Raw genomic sequence first — 17,297 nt, 5'->3', positions numbered from 1 at the left:
TTCTCTATCATTACACAATACTACATCCAAAATAGCTTGTTCCCATGATAGTTTCTCAATGTACTGTATTACAAAACCAATCCATCCTCCATACATTTTCACCGCTAATTTTGTTTGCCCAACCTACATCCTAGTATATCATTTTTGAATTAACTTCATTACTTTCACCTCTGATTTCCTTACTTGCACTATAGCCTGTATTAGCACGTGACGGGGGCAGCAAAGGCCATGTACAACTCCCATCAATGTTTTCTGCCTTGGCTGTTTCTTAGTTCTACTCGGCAAATCTTCTATCTGATTTCTGAGCTAAGATTCTCCCTCCACACTTTACAACTATATCTATGTAATGGCTATTATACTGTACCCATTTACTCTTATTTATGGCATTAGTTTATTATCTTTTCACAAATCCTATATGTGTTTTTTACAATACTGGAAAGTTTTTGACGAACAAGATCAGTATTCACTTTTTTACACCAATACACTGTTCTTAACAAAAGTCTACCCATCATGTGAAACCTTATAAATAGCAGATATAAATTAGATAACTTCAAGACCGAAAGTCAAAAACTTTTTTCATAATTTACACCTTTTTCCACCAGTTTGGACACCAAATGTGTGACATTAAAAACTCTGCCACATTTAGTCATGAATATTTAATTCATAAATAAAGTTCATATGGACCCTCATACATATATGTTTTGATAGTGATCTAGGGAAATATCTTCATCTATACCAGGAGAAAAATACAGCAACGTAAAGATAATATAGTACAGTAAAGATCCCGTTTACGGTCGTTGTGCTTGGTGTCCATTGTCATAATGACCGTTATCTGGGTCGGAACCTCCGTAAGTTAAATCACGGAGGCTCCAAACCTCTACTGCTTTTCAAACACCCAAAGAGGTATCCTATGGAAGTAGCGATCTTTGTGCGAGTTAATAATTTCCAATTTAATATCAAAAAACATCATGGTGTCAAAAACGCAACGGCCGTTTACGATATATTTTCCGACTTTTTAAAATCAATTTAAGATTATAAATAATGATCTCCTTTTCACTATTTTCTCTCTCAACTTTCTTCATTTACTCGTTTTCTTTCTTCACACACTATATATTTCACATCTTTCTATCCTTTACTATCTAACTTCTTTTTCTTATTCTCATCTTTTTTCAATGTAACAAAAAAAAAAAAAAAGAAGTTGTACATAAAATGTATTATGAAAATATATATTAGGCACTTTGGTGCCATATGACTGTGCTTACTTCTAATAAAATTAAATATTAAAAAAAAAAAAAAAAAAAAAATTTAACAAAATGTTTTTGGACATAAATCGGTCATCAAAATTAAGAAACTGAGCCAATCTTCAATTTGGCAACACACTGTCTCTTGTTTACCTTTCGTACGGACCAAGTCGCTAACTTCATTCCTTCATGTCAACTTCCGGAAGTTCCGCAACGACCGTTACAGAGACATTTTACTTACAAATAAAAATCAGCCCAAATCAAACGACCTGCAAATTATCGGCCGTCGATAGCTCAAATACATTAGGTAATGTAGCGTTTAGATCACATTGCAGAAAACGCTTGGTTCTCGCTAATAATGTAATGTTCGTTTTCTGGGACACCAAACATTTGCGTCCACTGCAACAAACGTTTGTGTAACGCGCGTTGCGGTTCCACTCAGATGGATGCAGTATTCTACTACATGATCAGGTGAATGAAGTGGAAACGGTGTTTGCATTTTTATTGTTCCATGTGGTATTCATAAACATAGAAAGGAATAAGAAATATGCGCACTTACTGTGCCAATTATTATACAAAATGTATTTGTGTATTCCGATGCCATTTTTAGAAACTTTCATTCAATATGCTATCTTTTCTTATATTTGTTGTTGATACTAGGTTTGTCATGAACCCAATAAAGCTCTTGTCAACTTTTTTGAAGGAATTTGAAATTTGACCCCATGTCACATTTTTGTGTGCTGTACTGTAATAAGTCATATGCATTCAGAGAAAGAACTTTAGCGTTATCTTTGCACCATTCTTACAGTTCTTTTGATTTGAGGTATATTCTGATTTGAGGTATATTCGTACAGTCCTCGCCCCCAGAGGGGCAGAGGAACAACTCCAGGACTCTTTGGAGTCGGTAGACTGGGCAATGTTCAGGGACTCGGCAACGGACCTGAATGAATATGCCACAGTCGCTACAGACTTCATAAAGAAATGTGTGGACGACTGCATCCCAACAAAAACCTTCTGAGTGTTTCCTAACCAGAAGCCTTGGATGAACCATGAGATCTGCATTCTTCTGAAAACCAGATCCTGGGCATTCAGGTATGGAGATAGAGGTCTACAAGTCCAGATACAACCTTGGTAAGGCCATCATAAAGGCCATCATAAAGGCCAAAAGGGACTTCTGCTCCAAGCTGGAGGATGAGACGGATGTTCGGCAACAGTGGCGGGGCCTGAATGCAATCACCTCCTACAAGGTGAAATCATGAGGCAGCTCAAATGTCAGCAAAGCATCACTCCCTCATAAGCTCAATGCGTTCTACGCACGCTTTGATAGGGAGAACACTGATGTGCCTTCCCCAGCCCCCATTCGCCGTGATGGTATTTTGGTCAGTCACAGAGGCCGACGTCAGAAGATCCTTTAGAGGGGTGAACCCTCGGAAAGCGCCTGGACCTGATGGTATACCCGGGCGTGTTTTTAAAAACCTGTGCGGACCAACTGGCTGGAGTTTTTACGGAGATTTTCAACCTCTCACTTCCGAGGTCTGAGGTTCCCACCTGCTTTAAAAGGGCATCAAGAAGAGCAAGGTGACGTGCCTCAATGACTATCGACCAATGGCACTAACGTCTGTGGTGATGAAGTGCTTTGAGAGGCTGATCATGGTGCAAATCAATTCCTACCTCGACAAAAACCTGGACCCACTGCAGCTCGCTTACCGCCACAACAGATCAACGGTGGATGTGATCTCACTGTCTCTCCACTCTGCTCTGGACCACTTGGGTAACAAAAACATATGTCAGGCTGTTATTCATTGAATACAGCTCGGCATTTAATATCATCCCCTCCAAGCTGTTTACCAAGCTCTCAGATCTGGGTCTCTGCGCATCCCTCTGCAATTGGATCCTCGACTTCCTCATTCCCAGACCACAGTCTGTCCGTATTGGTGGAAATGTGTCATCCTCAATAACAATCAGCACGGGAGCACCTCAAGGCTGCGTGCTCAGCCCCCTGCTGTACTCACTCTATACTCATGACTGCGTAGCTGGTCATAGTGCGAACTCCATCATCAGGTTCATCAACAACACCACTGTTATCAGACGTATTACTGATGGGGACGAACTAGAGTATAGAAGTGAGATTGAACGATTGACCAAATAGTGCCAGCATAATAACCTGGCTCTTAACACCAGCAAAACCAAGGAACTGATTGTGGACTTCGGAAGGGGTAGGATGGGGACCCACAGTCCCATTTATATCAAAGGGTCGATGGTTGAAAGGGTCAATAACATCAAATTCCTGGTCGTGCATATTTCCGAGGATCTCTCCTGGTCCCAGCACACTGATGCAATTATAAAGAAAGCACATCAGTCCCTCTACTTCCCGAGAAGATTACGGAGAGTCGGTATGTCAAGGAGGACTCCCTCGAACTTCTACAGGTGCACAGCAAAGAGCATGTTGACCGGTTGCATCATGGCTTGGTTCGGCAACTTGAGCATCCACGAGCGGAAAAGGCTGCAAAAAGTTGTAAACACTACCCCGTCCATTATTGGCTCTGACCTCCACACAATCGAGGGGATCTATCGCAGTCGTTGCCTCAAAAAGGCTGCCAACATCATCAAGGACCCACATCATCCTGACCACACACTCATCTCTCCGCTGTCTTCAGGTAGAAGGTGCAGGAGCCTGAAATCTGCACCATCCAGGTTCAGGAACAGCTTCTTCCGTACAGCCATCACTGTTAAACACACCTTCATACAAACTCTGAACTATAACAGCCTATTGCAGGCAAGAATTTCATTGTCCTATCTGGGACACATAACAATAAACTGTCTTGACTTGACTTCTTGACAGGCTCTGGTTTCCATTGCCCATTTTACTATCCTATACAATTAATTTGTTCTTTCCTGTATCAAACCCTTAAAATCCTTTTAATATTTTAAATACTTCAATTGCCGCACTTCTTGTACTTAAAGGAATGGGAATCAAGTTTGTGCAACATGTCCACCAAGTCTCATCCTGGCATTTTACCAGAAGTGAACATCATATAGAATGATTAAGAAAGAGCTGCAGATGTTGGAAAAATCGAAGGTAGACAAAAATGCTGGAGAAACTCAGTGGGTGAGGCAGCATCTATGGAGAGAAGGAATAGGCAGCTTCAGGTCGAGACCTTTCATCAGTCTGAAGAAGGGTCTCGACCCGAAACGTTGCCTATTCCTTCTCTTCATAGATGCTGCCTCACCCGCTGAGTTTCTCCAGCATTTTTGTCTACCATCACATAGAAGGAAGACACGCTGACATAATATCAAACATAGTACAGCTAGAGTAGATTCTGCGCGATTTGCACTTTTAAAATATTATATCCCCAGTGATTCATTTCATGGAAATCCCACAAACAACAAGAGCTCAACAGGAGAAGCTAAAAATTACTGAAGAATTAAAAAGTAACAATCTTACCTGGGTGACTCCTGTACGCACTTGGCGAATTATCTAATATTACAATGCTGGAGAGGTCATTGTGAATGGCTGCAAGATCTTTCACATAGCTGCCCAATTCAAGTGTACAATGCTGAGGAAAAAAAGGATTTCAGTACGTTATCAGGTTGCACTCATCATTAATTAACAAAAAAACAAACGTCATTTTCATTTGACAGCTTTTTAACCAATTTACTTTCACTCAAGCTAACAGGCCTTGCACCGACTCGGCTGACACCATTTGATACTCACTCAGGGAGCATTATTTACAATGAAACGGATGTGTAGCAAAGCCCTTAACTGTGTTATGCTATTCAATGAGAGCAGTGATGGGTCTGTAACTCTCCTCCATGTACCCACCTTTGACCCATAACTTTTATTACAAAGATCCATAATAGAAAAACCCCTGGTCCAAGCCAAAGGCTCCAAAGCATGGGAAAGCTCAAATAAAGTCACGTTTCCTGTTATAATGGCCAATTAAATCAACTTCAGCATTGAAGAAACACAATAAAGGTTTAGCTAAAAGTTCTCTCTGAAAAAGTTGCTGATGTTACTGCCACGTGATTCAGCTGTGCCACCTGTGTTACAGTTTAAATAGCGAGATGAGTTGGTTGTGAAAGTTTCTAGATAGAAAGATAGAACGTTTCCTGAAAGGAGCTAGATAGGGCTCTTAAAAATAGTGGAATCAGGGGATATAACCATATAACCATATAACAATTACAGCACGGAAACAGGCCATCTCGGCCCTACAAGTCCGTGCCGAACAACTTTTTTTCCCCTTAGTCCCACCCGCCTGCACTCATACCATAACCCTCCATTCCCTTCTCATCCATATGCCTATCCAATTTATTTTTAAATGATACCAATGAACCTGCCTCCACCACTTCCACTGGAAGCTCATTCCACACCGCTACCACTCTCTGAGTAAAGAAGTTCCCCCTCATATTACCCCTAAACTTCTGTCCCTTAATTCTGAAGTCATGTCCTCTTGTTTGAATCTTCCCTATTCTCAAAGGGAAAAGCTTGTCCACATCAACTCTGTCTATCCCTCTCATCATCATTTTAAAGACCTCTATCAAGTCCCCCCTTAACCTTCTGCGCTCCAGAGAATAAAGTCCTAACTTATTCAACCTATCTCTGTAACTTAGTTGTTGAAACCCAGGCAACATTCTAGTAAATCTCCTCTGTACTCTCTCTATTTTGTTGACATCCTTCCTATAATTGGGCGACCAAAATTGTACACCATACTCCAGATTTGGTCTCACCAATGCCTTGTACAATTTTAACATTACATCCCAGCTTCTATACTCAATGCTCTGATTTATAAAGGCTAGCATACCAAAAGCTTTCTTTACCACCCTATCTATACGAGATTCCACCTTCAAGGAACTATGCACGGTTATACCCAGATCCCTCTGTTCAACTGTATTCTTCAATTCCCTACCATTTACCATGTACGTCCTATTTTGATTTGTCCTGCCAAGGTGTAGCACCTCACATTTATCAGCATTAAACTCCATCTGCCATCTTTCAGCCCATTTTTCCAAATGGCCTAAATCACTCCGTAGACTTTGGAAATCCTCTTCATTATCCACAACACCCCCTATCTTGGTATCATCTGCATACTTACTAATCCAATTTACCACACCTTCATCCAGATCATTGATGTACATGACAAACAACAAAGGACCCAACACAGATCCCTGAGGCACCCCACTAGTCACCTGCCTCCAACCCGATAAACAGCCATCCACCATTACCCTCTGGCTTCTCCCATTCAGCCACTGTTGAATCCATCTTGCTATTCCTGCATTTATACCCAACAGTTGAACCTTCTTAACCAACCTTCCATGAGGAACCTTGTCAAAGGCCTTACTAAAGTCCATATAGACAACATCCACTGCTTTACCCTCGTCAATTTCCCTAGTAACCTCTTCAAAAAATTCAAGAAGATTAGTCAAACATGACCTTCCAGGCACAAATCCATGTTGACTGTTCCTAATCAGACCCTGTTTATCTAGATGCTTATATATATTATCTCTAAGTATCTTTTCCATTAATTTGCCCACCACTGAAGTCAAACTAACAGGTCTATAATTGCTAGGTTTACTCTTAGAAATTCTTAGGTTTACTCTTAGGGATATGGGGAGAAGGCAGGAACGGGGTACTGATTGGGGATGATCAGCCATGATCACATTGAATGGCAGTGCTGGCTCGAAGGGCCGAATGGCCTACTCCTGCACATATTGTCTATTTCCCCTCCGTTGGAAGGTCTGTCATAGTTGGACTAGTTTGGATGCTAAACTCTCTCTACATACTCTGAGCAGCTGCTGTTGTATTCCCAGGAAGTTATTATTTTGCCAAGATCTCAATGCTGAAACATTTGGCTCGTATTGGAGTACATGGTCCATGCATACACATGGAGCAGAAATGATGCAATCCAAAGCAAGCTGTGAATAACTAGAGGCAGCTGAGAGAGTTAAGACGTGGGCGATGAGATGACTGCCGATTGTCAGCTGAACGATGTATCAAAAAGATGACCTACATCAGACGAGGATAATGGTGTTTTCATTTGGTGTTGTTGATTACATACGAGGACCAAACATAAGATTACAAACTGGGACTAAACTTAATGCATTATTGTACACCCCAACTTGATTTATTCTCATATTCAGAGTTCCCAGAAAGTGCAAACAAAAACACAAAACTGGGAGATAGCCGTACTGCATGAGAGGCAATGAGCACAAATGCACCTCTGCATATAATTTACTAACCACTCAGCTCGCGCCAACAATATCATCACTCTCCCCTCCACCCTATCACAGATCTACTCTTTCATTTATTTTACCCGCCTCTTTTAATCTACACTTAAAACACCACTTACTAGTCTCAGTCCTGGTGAAGTAATTGAACCAAAATGTTCTTCATTTCTTTCAGCAGGTCCAACTGGACAGCGGAATGTTTTACTTTAGGATAGGTTTAATCTACCAGTAAAATCTGCAGTGCCAATGATTGAAGTACTACAACATTTTAACTAGTTCACAGCATAGCTGAAAAAAACAAAATGTTGCAGGTCTTAGAAAATATCATATGTCCAGCAAAAGGAGAAAGAAATAAAAAACTTGTCAGAGGCAAAGTACAATATTACTATGTTCATTCTCAACACGTTGGCAGAATTTCTGATTTTTGTCTTGTAAACATCATGCAAAAACCATCCTACTGAAGCTCCCAATGTTTAGAAAATCACTTTGAATTGCCCTGTATCAGATCTGAGAGGTAACCTGGCATGAAAAATGGAAGGCAGATACAACAAACCAGTGAGACTGGCATAATTTCATGGGGGAAAAAAAGGCATGGAAAAAGATGGCATTTCAATATAATTAGCATTTCAATTTTTTCAATTACAGGAAAGCATAATGTACCCCCATTCTATATTGATTTGGGCAAAGCAGTGGTAAAACTCATTTCTTATCATTGCACATGTGGAAATTGCATCATCCACAGCTAACATCATAATATCTTGTGATATTATACATCAAGTTAGTCTTTGTGAGGAAATTAATGTTAAGTATGGTAATGTGCTTTATCATACAGAATGGAAGCAGCTCAGCATGATTAATATCTTGAAAAGGTTGGATGTTGATAGCAGAAATCCAAACAGAAATTACTTTGTTAATGTTTGGTATTAAAGTGACTTAAAATTAGTTACCCCTTTCACAAGGTTACAGACATTAGAGGAAATTTAGGCTGATAATCTATCCCTGTCACTGGGCCAAACAGACGTTGTGCACCAGTCCCTTAATAATTATTTAGGAAAACTGTTTTAAATGAACAATTAACTCAATGTCAAATGCCACAATGTTCCAAATGTCCTCAATTTTACATTAACACCTCCCACTTGATAAAAGGACAGGTACATTTCATTGGCTATATTTAAGAGGGAGTTAGATGTGGCCCTTGTGGCTAAGGGGATCAGAGGGTATGGAGAGAAGGCAGGTACGGGATACTGAGTTGGATGATCAGCCATGATCATATTGAATGGCGGTGCAGGCTCGAAGGGCCGAATGACCTACTCCTGCACCTAATTTCTATGTTTCTACACAAATTGCCAATGGAATGTTAGTCTTTATATCCAATAGAACACAAAAATATGCTGCAGCTGTACACAAACCTTGGTTACAATATATCTGTAGCTCCTGCAAAGGAAGCAACGCTACAAACCAGTATACTGACATTTCCTACCTTCATTCCGGAAAAGACTATCTCTAGTTTTCAGGTAATGTCTATAGTCCTAGATTTTCCAAATGTAAATAGAAAAAATATTTTTTTTCCTTGATATGTTGAACACTTAGATTAAAGCTACTCTTGACACAAATTATGGAGAATGCTGAAGATTGCACGATTGTTCCTCTCAATTTAACCCTTGGGAGTCCAGATAAATTAAATCTGCTTAAATCTGATTCACACAGCCATCTTCATCAAATTCAGCCAAAGTAGTTCACATGAGGAGCAAACTGGCAATGCAGTTCTGTTAGTCACTGGAGGACCCCACTAAACCTCTGGGGAAAGATTTCCACAGGTTTTATTTATTCCAGGAATACAAACTTAAATTGTCATGTTCACAACTTCGTACTGAAATAAGCAATATTTTTTTAAAAAGCAGGAAAAAGTAATGTCTTATTTTATAAGACGCGGCTGATCTAGTTTTGGCATCCACATCAGATTATTGTTCTTTTCCCATACTCCTCAAATCCCATGGTCAATGTCCATCAATTGTGGGCCGGATATCAAATAATGTTGAGATGGGTACAGGAAGGAGATCAAGAACCTTGTGTCATAGTGTCGAGACAACAACCTTTCTGCAAGAAATTGCAGCAAATTGTTGGCGCAGCCCAGATCATCACACAAACTAACCTCCCTTCCGTTGACTCAATTTCTGCCTCACCCTGCCTCGGCAAGGCCAGCAACATAATCAAGGACAAGTCACATCCTGGCCACTCCCTCTTCTCCTCTCTCCCATCGGGCTAAAGGTATTGAAGTGTGAAAATACACATATTTTGATTCAGGGACAGTTTCTTTACATCAACTGAATCAACCCATCACGACCAGAGAGCAGTCGTGAACTACTTCACTGGTGAAACATCAGACTATCTTTGATCAGACTTTGCTGGCTTTACCTTGCACCAAACATTATTTCCTGATCCTGTATCTATACACTGTAAATGGCTCGATTGTAATCATGTATTGTCTTTTTACTGATTGGTTAACACTCAAAAGCTTTTCACTGCACCTCGGTACACGTGACAATAAACTAAATTAACTGATGAGACCACACTGGGAGTATTGGGTTCAGTTTTGGTCACCCTACTGTAGGAAAGATGCCATTAAGGTGGACATATTGCAGAGAAGATTTATGAGGATGTTGCCAGGATTTGAAGACCTGGGCTATAGGGGGAGATGGGCAGGCTTGGACTTTATTCCTTAGAGTGCAGGAGGCCGAGTGATCTTATAGAGGTGCATAAACCCATGAGGGGCATTGATAGGATGAATGTACACAATCTTGAGGGGGAAAAGAACCAATAGAACCCAAGGGGCAACTTTTCAGAGGGTGGTGGGTATATGCACCAGTTGCCATTGGAAGTAGTTAAGGCAGATACAATACCATTTAAAAAGACATTTGGACAAGTACGTGGGTAGGAAAGCTTTAGAGGGATATTGGTCATATGTGAACAAATGGGATATCTTGGCTGACATGGCTGAGGAGCCCGTATCTGTGCTACGTGACTATGACACTCCTATGGTGGACAACCCCTTACTCTGAAACTATGCCTCCTGTCTTGCATCATACTCAAAACTCAACAACTCGTGTTTCAATAAGACAACTTCATTCACACGTTGGCCCCTTCATCTGAGGGATCAAGGCATGAACATTCTCTGCATTATTTCCTATGCAAGCACATTCTTCCTTAAATCCAAATACAGATCCCAAACTATTACAGTATTACCAGTCCCAAATGCCCTGTAAATTTGCACCAAAGTTTCCCCACGTTTATTGGCCTTACTTTTGGTAATAAAAATCAATATTACATTCACCTTCCTTGCTGTACCTGCATGCCAACTCATTGTACTTTGTGTAACTGCTCCATCCCTTTGTACTTCAGCATTTTGTCGTCTCACATTTTTCAAATAATTTGTTGCTTCATTCTTCCACCAAAGTGGATCACTTCACATTTCCTGCACCACACTGGATCTGCCATTATCTTGATTATTCACTTAACCTATCTACATTCCTTTGCAGACACTATGCACCCGCCACAACACTTGCTAACACACCTACCTTTGTATCATAAGCAAACCCTACTATGATGCGCTCAGTCCCTTCATGGGATCATTAATATGAATTATAAATAGTCAAGGCCCTAACATTAATCCTTGTGGCACCTCACTAGTTACTGATTCAAAAATTATCCACATCCCAATTCATTTTTGAGTATTTTCAGCACTAGAAACAAATGCCTAAACAATGCCACTAACAATAATTTGAATGAATGAGTAAAAATAAAAGAGAGATGATATCTAGTTTTAAAGAGAAAACCATAAGCACAGGAAAATAGACCACACACAAGAGCAATACGTTAGGCAAGAAAATGTTTCTGACGTATCCTTACTTTCTACGTTGTTATGGAGGCTGTGCTGTTCCGTACCTGTCTGTAGTAGCGACGGTTTAATATCTTCTTGTTGTTGTCTAGTTTGTCTGCTACAGCTGCACCATAAATCTCCATGCTAGCAGTGAAAATCACTAACTCATACCACTGGCTGGCCTGGTAAAGAAAATAAGTCATTTGATTATGAAATCAATTTACAATTTAAATTAAAACTACCCGTGTTATAATGGAAAATGTAAGGTTTTAATACTGATTAAAGGTTACTCAATATTTTAAATGATCCACAAGGCTCGCTTCCAAACATGAATGTCTCAGAAAATATTCGCAAAATACAACAATAAACTGCTCAGAAGTAGCTAATTGCTATCAATAAAATTTACTATGATCTACGTAAGCGCACGGTCACGTGTGCGCAAACACGTGAGAAGAAGCACACCTTCAGAAAGCTTGTTTGAAAATTAGATAGTTCAAAAGCAGTCATTTCCACTCAGCATAACCGTTATTTCCATGACTGCTGAATCAACTTTAATAAGTCACTCACATCCAACCACAACAGCCCTCATTACCATGGCACCGTCAATGTAGCAACATATCCTCTGGTATTCTCTGGATATTATGTAGTGAGCTGATAGCTGCCTATAAACATTGAAACATAGAAAATAGGTGCAGGAGGAGGCCATTCGGCCCTTCGAGCCAGCACCGCCATTCATTGTGATCATGGCTGATCGTCCCATATCAATAACCCGTGCCTGCCTTCTCCCCATATCCCTCGACTACACTTGCCCCTAGAGCTCTATCTAACTCTCTCTTAAATCCATCCAGTGATTTGGCCTCCACTGCCCTCTGTGGCAGGGAATTCCATAAATTCACAACTCTCTGGGAGAAAAAGTATTTTCTCACCTCAGTCTTAAATGACCTCCACTTTATTCTAAGAGAATGACCTCCCCTTTATTTATGAGAGAGGCCAGATCAAATTATTTTGCTACTTGCAAAACTGTAGAATCACTGTACTTAAACCACTGAAACTGCAGCCCATTCATTTATGCTTGTAGTATTGAAGCACTTAAGTATGAAGATATCCAATTCAATCTTGCGTAGCAACAGCAGTTAAGGTGGCCCCACAGCTCACACCCTGCCCTCTCCTTTTCGTGCTGCCATTTTCTTTCAAGAAAACATACGCAATCACTTTGCAATTCCCTTGTAATTAAGCCTCAGCATAAATTAGCATGCATGGATCAGAATTCCAGCAACACAGTCAATCTCCGAAGCGAGAAAGTTTGCTGAAAATAAGCAACACCTTTCTCTTCTTGTCAGGAACATAATTTAGGCAGATTACTGCAACTAAAGTCTTGAATTTGAACGTTTAATGTTTCCAACTAACTTACCACTTCCAGAAAGAAGTCAACGTGAGGCCTTTTATGTACAAAAAATCTGATTGGTTGTCTGTCAACTAGCACCTGAATAAAAAAAGCATCATTAAATAATAGTCCATATATAAAACTCATGTTATGATTAATGATCACAGCCAAATGATCTCCTGGCCAAACTCAAAATCCATTAATGAGGTCTATTTTCCAGTAGTAATTCATTCCATTTATTACAATTAAAATTTAATGTCACACACACAAAAACAACTTTAAAAAAAGTAAATCTGTTCACCTAGAGATCTCATTAAGAGGAATAGTTCTAGTACTATGGTCAAGCATGAAAGAAAATGGTATTGCTATTGCCCAATACTCATGTCCCACTTGTGTTGTTCACATGTTAACATTCGTTACTAAATGGATCTTTCACCTTGTTAATTGTACCTAAAGCACATCGGGCAATAAGTCTTTGCTCACCCTCTCGTCAACTCAAGATTTTTTACAAGCAACCATCCTTAGCCCTCTTCCCTGCTTAACCTACTCTCTTTTCTTTTGCACTTCACCCTAATACTCAGTTTCCTTTTCCGAACCTTTTCACGTCTGTAATTCCATCTCCATTCTATGCAAAATCTATCTCAAACCATAATATGTAAGGTCCGAGCTCCTCAAAAATAGTCAATATATAGGACTACACAAAGAACAGCTGATCTAGAAGAATACTTGGAAGATTTCAAAATATTTCGCGAAGGTTAATAATTTGATATCTAATGCCCATCTTATTAAAAGTATCACTTGTCCACTTCATACAAATACTAAATTCCTGTAATACTTTGGTCAATTATTCATGTCTACACAAAAGTATCTTTCTTCTTTGCTCATGCAGATCGAGGACAGGAAACATTTGTGTTTAACATTCAAATTGAAACCAGTAGATCATTAATTCTCAACACAAAATACTTCTTGTCCTCCAAGTATTTATTCATGTGTGTATATATTTATATCATGGTATATGGACATACTTATCTGTTTTGTAGTAAATGCCTACTATGTTCTGTGTGCTGAAGCAAAGCAAGAATTTCAATGTCCTATACAGGGACACATGACAATAAACTCACTTGAACTTGAAAAAACCCAAAAAACAATTGATCTCCAAATATGGTGATAACTCAACAGTTTCAGATTTTGAAACAGCACAACACTTTCTGTAGGTAACTACATTTTACTGCTCTTTTCCTACACTTAATGACTTATTGCATTACTACAAATCCTGAGTATAAATTACTATTCAAAAATTAGCTTCTATTTAGTAAGAATATTTAATCCAGGATAAAACATTTTCAGATTTTTAGGTAGTCCGAGGGAAAGAATTGATTAGCTTTCAGAGTCAGAGTAATACAGTGCCTTCGGCTCAACTTGCCCATGCCAACCAACATGCCCACCTCCACTAGTCCCGCCTGCCTGATTTTGGCCCATAATTCCTCTAAACCTATCCATGTACCTTTCTAAATGCTTGTTAAAAGTTGCGATAGTACCTGCATCAACTACCTCCTCCAGCAGCTTGTTCCATACACCCACCACCGTTTGTGTAAAAATGTTACCCCCTCAGGTTCCCATTAAATCTTTCGCCCATCACCATAAACCCATGTCGTCTAGTTCTCGATTGCTCTACTTTGGGCATGAGACCGAGTGTTTAACTGATCTAGTCCTCTCATTTTTGCAACACTTTTTTAGTGATTGCGATTTAAACATTATGAAGTCATAGAGTCATACACAAAGAAACAAGCCCTTCGGCCCAACTTGTCCATGCCGACCAAGATGCCCTGTACTTGCTATTGGTCTGTATCCCTCTATACCTTTCTTATCCATGTACTTGACCAATAGAAATGCAGCATAAACTAACAATGGCTGTGAAGGAGAAGACTTCAGACAGCAAGATTAGGTAGATGGTAGAGATATAATTGCGCAGAAAATAGCGAAGGCAATTTAATTCAGAAAAGTGATTCAACAATTCTGAATCCGAGGCCGTTATGCTGTAACATAAGTTAAATATAACACAAACTATGAATCAGGGAACCATATTTGCATTACATGGGCCAAATTGGTTAAAATGTGATTTTGACTCAGAATGTTTCCATGTACCCAGCCTGGAGTAATCAGGCACCAATATACAGTTGCTAATTTAACTGCAGGTAGCCATTGAATTGACAAGCAACAGCTTTTATTGACACTTGTGCAATATTACTCCATTAAACAATGTAACATATAGCCTTTAAGATGTTTATCTTGCAATAACAAAAATAAACTTAAAGCTATTAAAAGACTTCCATTTGAGAATTCCCGTGGGAAAAATATCCATTATGAAAGTCTGAATTATCTAGCCCTGAATCCTCTTTCCACCACTGACACAATAGCCTTCATACCCAATTTTCTCCAATACAAGCTTTCTAAAAGGGCTTTCTCACGGTGCGACCCGACACAAGACTTAACAAGAGTTTAACATTGTGGGAACCTCCTGCGATAAAAGTACGGCATTCGTGGACCACCGAGGCGCTAACGGCAGGTAGTCGTGTAACTTTGTACGGTCGGGAGAACATTCAAACATTTTTGAATTTCTCCAAGAGTGACTTGAGCACTTTTTGGTGAGCGTTGCAACATTGTATGAACGCAGATGCCAGTGCGATATCCGAGCGATATCCGTAATGACTCTTGCGGGTACCGTGGGAACTCCTACGAACGGAGTAAAAAAGGTGGTCTCAATATCGCCAATGGACCATGTGTCCATCGAGGACGTCCCACCTAAGTGTCATTGTTTGAGAATCTTTTTCACAGTAAGACTTGCAGAGATGCCTCTCAGAAAAGCGCAAAGAAAGGGGTCAAAGAAAGTCAGAACGTTTTTAGCCATGCAGGTAAATGAGGAGGAGACTCAGCAAGAGAGACAGGTGGAGAGGCAAGAGGAGATGCCAGAGATACCACTGCCTGTGGGCTCCTTGGAGCAGGGAGAGGGTGATCAAGGTGGATTTGAGATTGCCTCCCCAGTAGCTGTTGCCTCCCCAATAGCCTCAGCAGACAATAACATAAAGGGAAGATGGCAGAAGGTAAGGCCATATAACTTCAACAGGGAACAAGAGGGGGAACTGGTGGAGTGGTACCAATGCATAGAGATTCTCTATGACAAATCCAGAGAGGATTATAGAAATAGGGAGAGAAAGCGCAACCTGCTGGAGACGAAGGCTGCGGAGTATCCCGGGTGCTCATGCGAGTATCTATAACAATATATTAGTTTATGTTCAGGAGAACAATTTAATGTTATCCATGATTTATAAACATACAATGCTACATATGTAAAAGTGCTGTTTTTGCAGTTACCTTTAATTTATCTTATAAGTCTGTCTGTTCCCTGCAGCTGCAATGTAAAAGTAGAGGCAGACAGCTTTTACACCCTCTATGTTTGAAGTAGGAATCACGTCTCTAATACAGCGCGTCAATGAAAATAACAACCAGCCTGTACTCGAACCAACTTTGTATAGGCATGTCTGCAAATGAACCAATTCTACGAACGGAGGATATTTATAGAGTGTGTGAAAAAAAGTGACATCATTTGTGCCACGTGATTAACTATACAGTCCACAATGTTCGTTCACAATTAACGGGAAAGATCGGGAGACGGACAAGTCACTTGCACAAATGACAGAATTGCCGAGTACCGTGGGAACTCTTTATCTACCCCCCGTTATATCGTGCGGAACTCGTGCTGGACCACGACCACTTCACTCTGGTGACATCTTGCGTCAGGTCGCACCGTGAGAACCGGCCATTAGGAACATATCCATTTGTGTTATAGCAAACCCCAAATAATCTGAAACAAAACATTCTCAAATATCAAATAAAGACACAAAATGCTGGAGTAACTCAGTGGATCTGGCTGGATCTCGGGAGATCATGGATAGGTGACGTGTTGGGTCAAGATCCTTCTTTATCTTAAGGGTCTCGACCCGAAACATCACCTATCCATGTTCTCAAGAGATGCTGCCTGACCCACTGTGTAACCAGCAATTTATGCCCTTTTTTGTAAACCAGCATCTGCAGTTCCTCTATTCTTAAATATTATATTTCTGAACTTGGGGCTGAATTCTTCAAGGCAATTGACTTTCCAAAGTTTTAAAATGTTGTACAACTAAAAAAAGGCAGGAAGCAGCAGCTTATGCTCTGCACATTAATATTTATTGTTGGTCCTTCCCATATCTGCCTGTTGCAAGTGCTGTGGAATGTGGCCCCTTGTACTATTGCAGAAACAGAAATCACTGCAACCATTCAGCAGGTCAGGTAGCATATGTGGAGAAAAATAGAGATAATATTTCAAGTCCAAAACCCTTCCTATACTGTCTTGTTTGCATCAAAATCTTATGTTTGAAATCAGGAAATAAGAATGGAATTTAGTTGGGGACATCCTTTGGGTATTCTGTCTCTCAGTTTTGTGCACGGTTGTTACCTGCCGACAAGAAAAATCCTCCCTTTGTTCAATAAAAATATTACACCATTCAAATGTTGCTACAATACTGCTAAA

At 40.1% G+C, this 17,297-nt stretch overlaps 1 protein-coding gene across 3 annotated transcripts in view; it reads right to left on the bottom strand.

The window, feature by feature from the left end:
- LOC129711433 (CTD nuclear envelope phosphatase 1-like) overlaps nucleotides 1-17,297 on the bottom strand; it is a 43,135-nt gene that overhangs the window by 13,508 nt on the left and 12,330 nt on the right. For 2 of the 3 annotated variants that reach the window (XM_055659042.1, XM_055659041.1), the window contains exons 4-6: nucleotides 12,755-12,826; nucleotides 11,409-11,525; nucleotides 4,687-4,798 (exon numbers count right to left, since the gene is read on the bottom strand). In XM_055659042.1, the coding sequence (XP_055515017.1) occupies nucleotides 4,687-4,798; nucleotides 11,409-11,525; nucleotides 12,755-12,826 (301 nt within the window). The remainder of the gene's footprint in view (nucleotides 1-4,686; nucleotides 4,799-11,408; nucleotides 11,526-12,754; nucleotides 12,827-17,297) is intronic. The other variant, XM_055659044.1, reaches the window with a different exon arrangement.

Source organism: Leucoraja erinacea, chromosome 30 (assembly GCF_028641065.1).
Source record: "Leucoraja erinacea ecotype New England chromosome 30, Leri_hhj_1, whole genome shotgun sequence".
NCBI classification, from domain to species: Eukaryota; Metazoa; Chordata; class Chondrichthyes; order Rajiformes; family Rajidae; genus Leucoraja; species Leucoraja erinaceus.
This window is presented reverse-complemented; position numbering and strand designations above follow the sequence as displayed.